Source organism: Mandrillus leucophaeus, unplaced genomic scaffold (genome assembly GCF_000951045.1).
Source record: "Mandrillus leucophaeus isolate KB7577 unplaced genomic scaffold, Mleu.le_1.0 Scaffold460, whole genome shotgun sequence".
Taxonomy (NCBI): domain Eukaryota; kingdom Metazoa; phylum Chordata; class Mammalia; order Primates; family Cercopithecidae; genus Mandrillus; species Mandrillus leucophaeus.
The window spans coordinates 959,154-968,512 of record NW_012104921.1 but is presented as its reverse complement, the minus strand read 5'-3'; the positions used below and the strand labels follow the sequence as shown (position 1 = coordinate 968,512).

At 35.3% G+C, this 9,359-nt stretch overlaps 1 protein-coding gene across 5 annotated transcripts in view; it reads left to right on the top strand.

Moving 5' to 3' along the window:
* SCFD1 (sec1 family domain containing 1) overlaps nt 1-9,359 on the top strand; it is a 113,033-nt gene that overhangs the window by 43,688 nt on the left and 59,986 nt on the right. For all 5 annotated transcript variants that reach the window (XM_011994762.1, XM_011994763.1, XM_011994767.1 and 2 more), the window contains 4 exons: nt 2,358-2,497; nt 5,354-5,444; nt 6,008-6,081; nt 7,075-7,156. In XM_011994762.1, the coding sequence (XP_011850152.1) occupies nt 2,358-2,497; nt 5,354-5,444; nt 6,008-6,081; nt 7,075-7,156 (387 nt within the window). The remainder of the gene's footprint in view (nt 1-2,357; nt 2,498-5,353; nt 5,445-6,007; nt 6,082-7,074; nt 7,157-9,359) is intronic.

The following is a 9,359-nucleotide window of genomic DNA, read 5'->3' as shown; positions in this document are numbered from 1 at the left end:
ATCAGAGAAATGCAAATCAAAACCACAATGAGATACCATCTCACACCAGTTAGAATGGTGATCATTAAAAAGTCAGGAAACAACAAATGCTGGAGAGGATGTGGAGAAATAGGAAGGCTTTTACACTGTTGGTGGGAGTGGAAACTAGTTCAACCATGGTGGAAGACAGTGTGGCGATCCCTCAAGGATCTAGAACTAGAAATACCATTTGACCCAGCGATCCCATTACTGGGTATGTACCCAAAGGATTATAAATCATGCTGCGATAAAGACACATGCACACGTATGTTTATTGCGACACTATTCACAATAGCAAAGACTTGGAACCAATCCAGATGTCCATCAATGATAGACTGGATTAAGAAAATGTGGCACATATACAGCATGGAATACTGTGCAGCCATAAAAAAGGATGAGTTCATGTCCTTTGTAGTGACATGGATGAAGCTGGAAACCATCATTCTGAGCAAACTATCACAAGGACAGAAAACCAAACACCGCATGTTCTCAATCATAGCTGGGAATTGAACAATGAGAACACTTGGACACAGGGTGGGGAACATCACACAGCGGGGCCTGTCGGGGGATAGGGGGCTCGGTGGAGGGATAGCTTTAGGAGAAATACCTAATGTAAATGATGAGTTAATGGGTGCAGCAAACCAACACGGCCCGTGTACACATATGTCACAAACCTGCACACTGTGCACATGTACCCTAGAACTTAAAGTATAATTAAGAAAAAAAGGATAGCTATGCTTTTTGTGATTTTTCTCTTTGATGGACTCCACATACAAGTAAAAGAAGGCTGCCTCATTGCTTCTGTAACTTACTAGATAGAAAATAGACATGTTAGGCCAGACACGGTGGCTCACGCCTGTAAGCCCAGCACTTTGGGAGGCCAAGGCGGGCGGATCCCAAGGTCAAGAGATCGAGACCATCCTGGCCAACATGGTGAAACCCTGTCTCTACTAAAAATACAAAAAGTTGCTGGGCGTGCTGGCATGTGCCTGTGGTCCCAACTACTCGAGAGGCTGAGGCAGGAGACTCGCTTGAACCAGGAGGCGGAGGTTGCAGTGAGCCGAGATCACACCACTGCTCTCCAGTCTGGTGACAGAGTGAGACTCCATCTCAAAAAAAAAATAGACATGTTACTCCACCATGACAATTGGACATCTGTAATTTTTCAAATCCTGTTTTTTATGTCAAAAAGAAAAATGGCAAAGAAATAAACTGTTATGAAACATTTATTTGAGAAAGTTACAAGGTTTATGTTAAGGACCTAGAGTCAGTATTGATAACCTTGTTTTATCTAAAGGAGATTGAATTGCATTCAGTATATTTAATTTGCTAAGACCTAGAATAGTCATTAATTTAAAATATATACAGATACCTTAGAACTAAGATAATTATATTTCAGTCATGCTGGATAATTTCTCCAGACTGTATCTTTCTTCTTAATCATTTACTTGTTGATAGCCGTGTTTTATTTCTCACTATTCTTTAGTTGGCATTGAACCATAAAATGCTGCTATTTGTGAGGGAACCCATAGATGTAATGCAAGAAGTTGGGGGAAAGATAAAAAAGATACTTACTTTTATTTTACTTTTATATACAAAAAACTAATGGTTTTTTGTGGGTTTGGTTTGGTTGGGTTTTGGGTTTTGGGGGTTTTTTTGTTTTTTACAGAAAGGGTACAAAAGCCTCACATAAATAAAATTAGTCCTAGGCAAGAAAGTTTAGCAACTACTGGCCTGACTTAAAGTTTATGTGAAAGAGGTGCATCACTTCTTATTATAGCATCTGTTGTAATTTTTAAAATTGCAATTCATCACTCAAGTGACACATCAGAATATTGACTAAGAGTTTAAAAATATTTACGATAACATTTGTTACTGGAAATGACCAAGCATCAGGAGGCCTGGTTACATAAGCTGATTTAGCCAAACATTGGACTACTGTGTAGTTATGATAAAAGTGAAGTAGACGTACGTATACAGATACAGAAAGAGCTGTAAAATGCATTATTAGATGAAAAAAGATATATGTACACTGTAATCCCATTTTAAAAAAGATTAAGAGGATATACATGTGCTATTATATGCATCAGTATTTTTCTAGAAGGATACACAAGCATATTAACATGTTTTTCTGTTTCTTGTTTGAAATTTTAATCATATACATCTAATGCTTTCATTAAAATACACAAAATTACATTTGTATGTAACAAAATATTGGGAGGAGGTCTTTTAAATTTCAGATCTGTTTTTTGTCTTTGGAAACATTAGAAAGGGCAACAAGATTCTATTTTGATGAGACTTAGAAAACAGTTATTTAACATAAGATTACTTTTTCCTAGGATTTCCATTTAAACAGGGTTAATCTGGAAGAATCTTCAGGAGTGGAAAACTCTCCAGCTGGTGCTAGACCAAAGAGAAAAAGCAAGAAGTCTTATGATTTAACTCCGGTTGATAAATTTTGGCAAAAACATAAAGGAAGGTAAGCAAAATATCAATACGTAAAAGATCCATTTTTTTAAAGAGAAATTAAGGTGTCATCCACCTTAATGAATTTGAGAAAAAATTCAAAAGGGTCCTGTAGGTTCATTCACCCAATGAGTGGAAGCTATAATTATAATGTCTGTAGACATTTGTCTTTATTTCTCCATTTCTCACTGATTCCTAGGTTGTTTTTTGTTAATTATTGTTTTTTAGGGACCGCTTCTCCTTTCAATGAGATCATCCCATGTGATTTTGAAGCTATTACAGATAGTCTTTTTCAGTTTTGTTGCTGTCTCCACTGACTCTATAAGACCATTTCTGCCTTTCACTGAAATTGGTTTTTGTGATTTTGGGAATGATTTTTTTCCTTTTTGTTCCATGTTGCCCTCTTGTAAAACTTGTTTTAGATACTTGTGGAGAGAGTATCTAAGCCTGAAGCCTAGAAATGTATTCAAAGTACATTAGAAATAATGAGTGATAAAACTGCATTAATTTGCTGTGTGATTTACTGTGGGCAGATATACATATCCCATGTGATGCTATGCCCCCTTAAAGTTTAGGGTACTTCATAGGCTCAGTTACTGCTGTAAAAGTTATCTAGTGATCATTATGGCTAGAGCAATCACTCTAAACAAACAAAAATGTTATTCCTCAGATGAATACTGTTCAACAATTATGAAAATACGATTTTTAAAAAATATTTCAAAATGTGTGTGTGTCCTTGATACAGCTGTTCTTTTTGGCCTTATATTTATTGTTTAAAGAGAAGTAGAATATAGACTTGGTTCAACATGCTGGGTTTTCAATGTGTTTTATCTTTTTTTTACTTACAACTTTTTTTAAAGCTGGAAAATCAAATCGCCATAACAAAGATTTGACTTTCTCTGCGGAGAAAAGTCCCTATCTTTCTCTTTCTCACTATGGTAGTTTTAGGTACTATTTTAATTAATTTTAATTATTTTAAATAATACTCTTCCCTTTGGAATTCCATAATCTACATTTCCCTCCAGAATGGTGAAGGACAAGAAATTACTTTTATTAGAGAGGCATTATTTATAGAGAATACAGAATATTTTGAAGTTGGCATTCCCTAATAGAGAAAAGCTTAAGAAAAAAATCTCTTTATTCAAATATGGAAATTTTAATTTTTTTTTAGAACATATGTTTAAGAACAATCTAAGAGGTCAGTTGAATAGTAAGAATTTTAACCTCATATTCATTAAGTAGGAGTAGTTCTTTTGCTCTGCATCTTACTACAGTAGTAACATGGACACAAAGACACTTGGAGATAGCATAAACAAGTGATGTAAACCTCTCTGAGCTTCACTTTCCTCATCAGTAAAATAGGGAGATAATAATTCTACCTATTACCCTATTTCAGAAGGTTTTTAAGAAGATTGAGATAATGAATTTAAAGGAGTAATTTGCCCAAGTCATCCAGCTTTCGTTGGTAAAGCCAGGGATGAAACCCAGGTCTTGCAGACCGTAAAGCACCCAGTCTTAACCATGAATGGTTAAGTTATGATAGTTAGCTCAACAGATTCATCAGGACTAAATGAGGTTGCAGTGAGCCGAGATCATGACATTGCACTCCAGCCTGGGCTACAAGAGTGAAACTCCGTCTTAAAAAAAAAATAAATTCTTAGCATGGTGTTTGATGTACAGTAAAATTGCTCAATAAATGTGAGCAATTATTCTCTATTAATTCTGAGACCTAAAGATACCAGAGATTTTGAGTATTATCCAGTTAAACTCGCACATTTTACAGATAAAGCTAGGGCCCTGAGAGGGTGAGAGCTTGCCTATAAAGGAAGTGTCCATTATAATTGAATGGAACAAGGGTTTCTGACTCCCCAGTGCAATGCTGAGGCCTCAGTGCTATTTTGCCAACACAGACTCAGCTGGAACTGGAGTAAATGCCTGTGGTTGTGAGGCGAAATTGAACTATGTTCCTCAGAATCCTTTCTGAACTCCTGTTTCTGCTAGTCTCCGTTGGATAAAATGTGCTCATTATTAGTGAGGTATTTTCAGATGTCAGAGCTGAGGAAGAGGGGAAAGGTTCTTGTTCCATTGTTAATGAGACATGACCTCTTCTTTCTTAAAGGAGAAAAGGCTTCTGGCCTCCCCCTAGGCTGTAGATGAAAAATATTCATTTTAAGAAACATTTCATGATCAACATGTATTCACCTACAGTTTGTCAAGATTAGTACAGTGTTTTCTACATGAGCTGCTGATGATTGCAGATCACTTCTGCCTAAAGTCTGTGTAAGTTACTGCTAAACCACAGTGTCCTAGAAGAAGACATCAGGTATTAGGCCACCGAAACTGTGGCCCAAATGCTATTTTCACCAGTAGTGTTCTGGGAGATTATGAGTTCTGAGTTACAAGAATTTTTTCACAGTTACTTGCAGGTGATATTTTTAAATGGTATCTTTGTAGTTGTATGGACCCTTTGACATTATGTATTAATTTGGGTAGGAATATTTAATGGATATTTGATACACCATGACTTGTCTTCCATTGATTTTCAGTCGTGTAAATATTTTACCTTTTCTTCTAAAAACATATAGGTGAAGAGAATGTATGATATTGTTAATGAAAAAAAGAAATGAAATTTAAATTTTAGATGTAAAGTATTATATGCCTTTTAAAGAAATAGTATTTATTATGTAGATATCAGAAAGATATGTAGTTGTATTTATGCTGAATGTTTTCTGCCTTTGTTATATATAACATATTCAAATCCAAATAAGTATATTTAAAATAGTAAATCTTCATTGTGTGTATTTTAGAATTCACACAAAAATCCGTCTTTTAATGTCATACTCATAGTTCTTGTGGAATACTGTTTTAGTCCATTCCCAGAAGTTGCAGAATCAGTTCAGCAAGAACTAGAATCTTACAGAGCACAGGAAGATGAGGTCAAACGACTTAAAAGCATTATGGTAAGATTCTGTTTGCTTTCTAAGAATTATAGGAAAGAGGAGGGTTATCTGTTTAAAGAGATTTGGGTTTTTTCCTTATAAAAATTCAAGGCCATTTAATGCTTTTATAACAAAAATATTTTCAACTTGCGTAAGTGATCAAAAAGAAATCTAAATATTGAGAAGAAAATTAAATATTAATATAAATATGATTTGAAAAAATATATAATGTAGCTTCATTTTAGAGATATATGTTCAGTGCTGCTCATTCTACCATACTTCAATGTAACTTCAGATTTCAGCTCTATTATTTATTGCTATGTGACCTGTGGCACGTCTCTGGGCCTCTCTCCTTATCCAAAAAATGCCAGCTGATCACTTAGTCATCTAACCATTAGACTGGCCATTACTAGAACTTTTATGTAACTGTCATAAATATGTATGCTTGCACCTCAGAGGAGGAGAATTGCTATTCTAGGTGACTTTAAAATCTTACTGTATATCAATAATCTTAGGAATGTGTTGATTTTTATGGTTGGGCCTGGGATTTTTGAGTAGCTATTGGGACCTTTTTTCTTTACAAGGGACTAGAAGGTGAAGATGAAGGAGCCATAAGTATGCTTTCTGACAATACCGCTAAGCTAACATCAGCTGTTAGGTAAGTGAGCAATATATCCTCTTTGAAGTCTTTCTGTTGATAGGATTTTGTTTATTTATTTTATTTAACTAAAATATTGTTAATATTTTTACCCAGTAGGAAACTGTAGGCAATAGCAAATATAACTTTGAACTTAAAGAACTAAGTTATATTTAACTAAATGTTTAAGCTGATTTTAGTTCCCACTTAGATATAGGAGATCGTTCATTCTTTCACCAGTTAGAATTGTGTAATAGGGGTAATTTTATAAGGAAAATACTATTAATGATAAAGTAGGGCAAGTGATTATTAATTTTATTATTGATACTCTTTTCTTCACTAAAAGTTAAGCAGTGTTTTTCTGTACTTTGAATGCCATTAAGGAGGGAGGAGGCTGGGCGCGGTGGCTCATGCCTGTAATCCCAGTACTTTGGGAGGCCAAGGCAGGCAGATCACAAGGTCAAGAGATTAAGACCATCCTGGCCAACATGGTGAAACTCCATCTCTACTAAAAAAAATTTGAAAATTAGCCGGGAATGGTGGCGCATGCCTGTAGTCCCACCTACTCAGGAGGCTAAAGCAGGAGAATCACTTGAACCCAGGAGGCAGAGGTTGCAGTGAGTCGAGATCGTGCCATTGTACTCCAGCCCAGGCGACAGATAGAGACTCTGTCTCAAAAAAAAGGAGGAGGGAGGAAATGTGTTTTAGAAATACAGATAAAACATGTTTCCGTTAATTTGATTTTGTTTATACCTCCAAAATTTGGAATCAGAAAGTAAAATGGTAGAAATAATATTTGGGAGCCAGATTTTTAAAAATAAGAAGCATTTCACTTGTATTAATAAATACTGTAGGTATTCAAGCCTAGAGATTAAATTAGTTGATAGTTTAACTTGTCATCTTGTCACTGTTTCAATGTTCTGAGTTTCCACAGAGTAAACACCAGACATGGGATAAAGTCTGCATCATTTTAGAAAATTTATTGGTTAATATTTAATTTTTTGATACTTGCAGTTCTTTGCCAGAACTCCTTGAGAAAAAAAGACTTATTGATCTCCATACAAATGTTGCCACTGCTGTTTTAGAACATATAAAGGTAAATTTAACTTTTTCTCCCTGCAATATGACTTGGGTTTACATAGGGTTTTATGCTTTGTAAGATGCTTTTATATTCATTATCTTATTGAGCCCCCACTGTAACATGAAGTATAATTATGGAAGACAGCAGTATTACAGTTTGTTTTTTTTTTTTTGCAAATAAGGAAACCTAGGAATCCAGAAAGATAAGTGATTTCCAAGGTCACATGTTTAGTAAATAGAAGTGGGAATCTGTGATATTTTCAATATATTGCACTGCCTCAATATCGCTGCTGTACATACTGCTGTATTAATAGTAGACTTGTGTCTCGGCATCAGTAATACAGATTTGGAAATCTCTTACCAGAGTTCTATCTAAAATATCCATTAATAACATCACTTTTATTTATGTGACTTTGTTCTGAACCTTTTAAATTTAGATGAATCTGTTAGCATCAAAGCTTCTTACTGTGTATCATTGAACTGTGATTTTGAAACAAATATGTTGGGAGTTCTATATATTGTTTTAGTTCTTTTTCTCACTACCATGTTCATGACTACCCCATTTTCAGCTTACTTAATCAGTCCTCCAGTATTCTGCTGTTACTTGTTCTCCACACTTGGAGCTGAATTTCCATGGCAAATTGACCATATGCTAAAACTTGGCTAATATTGACCCCTACTTTCCATTTTATATGATGCACTTGAAACTGCTTAAAAAGCTGAATATAATTGCTGGCTGTCAGAGATGTTGATAACACCTGGGATTTATTGAGAAGGGACTTAAAGGCATTATTTAAATAATTTTAAAAGCCATAAAAGCATTAGAAAGGCATTAACATAGATAATGGGCATCCTGCAGCATGCAGTTTAAACCTGCATGATTTCTATTATGCCAACAACCTAATTTTTTTTCTTTGTTTCACATCTTGGTACTTGATATTTTTCAGGTTCATACAGAAATAGAAGCATAACTGCAGTCTGTAGGTGATTCTGCTGATGTTTTCACTTCTCTATGTAGCGTCTCTGTGAAATGGCAAAAGAGTGTTCACATCTGTTTACCTAAGGTCATTGTCTCTTGTGGAGGTGATACAGATACAGATATAGATATATAGATATATCATCAGGTGAAATACAACAGAGAGCTATATTGAGAATTTCCTTCAGATCGGAGACTAGAGCTTACAGTTTGAGAAAATTTTGGTTAATTTACTTATCCAATCATGTTTATTGAGTGGCTCTATGTATATTGTACTGGACCCTGAAGATACTGTAGTAAACAAGACAGACAAGTTCTCTGTTCTCTTGGAGCTTATATTGAAGTGACAGTAAATGGAGTAAGCAAATTCGAAAACAAGATAACTTCAGGCATTTCAGTGATATGAGAACAACAAAACCTGGGTAGGGTGATGTGAGGCAATGGGATGTGAGAATGGCTGAGAGGTCTACTCTGGAGTAAGTGGTGAGCGAAATCACCTTTGATGAGGTGATGTTTGAGTTGAGACAGGAATCACAGGAAGGAGCCAATTAGTGAAGATCTCAGGGCCAACCATGCCAGGCAGAGGGAATAAGAAGTGCAAAGGCCCTACAACAAACAAATTCGGTGTGTTTGAGAACGTAGAAGACAAATGTGCTTTATTGAGGAGGGAAAGAGTGATGGGTAGGATATGGGATCAAAAAAAAGTAGAAATGTAAGTATGATAACTCATTAGAGGTTAATGACATGATCTGATTTATGTTTTAAAATAAAGAAGACTGTGGAGGATAAGGGACGATGAGTTCTGGAAATAAAAGTGGAACTGTAAGAAAACTATTATAGATGTCTAGGTGAAAAATGATTTATAAGACATAATTTACTTGTGAAATTTTTTATGATGCTTATTTATAATTTTACACTAATGATTTTAGGTGAGTTTTTCAGATCAGTTTTTGCTACCAGAGGCCATCTGTCTGAGATAGTTTAATATGCTACCGTGCCTGACCTAAACAATTCTACTTGAAGACTTCTTGGTCTTATAAAAGAAAGTGTTTCCTTTAGGGTTGCTGGTTCTCTGGCAGAGCATCTTATGCCAAGAAACTTGTCATTCAAGATATTGAGTGGTTTTATGTAAAAGATAGATTTTATTTATTTATTTATTTTTGACAGGATCTCTCCCTGTCACCCAGGCTGGAATACGGTGGCACAATCATAGCTCACTGCAGCCTTAACCTCCTGGGCTCAA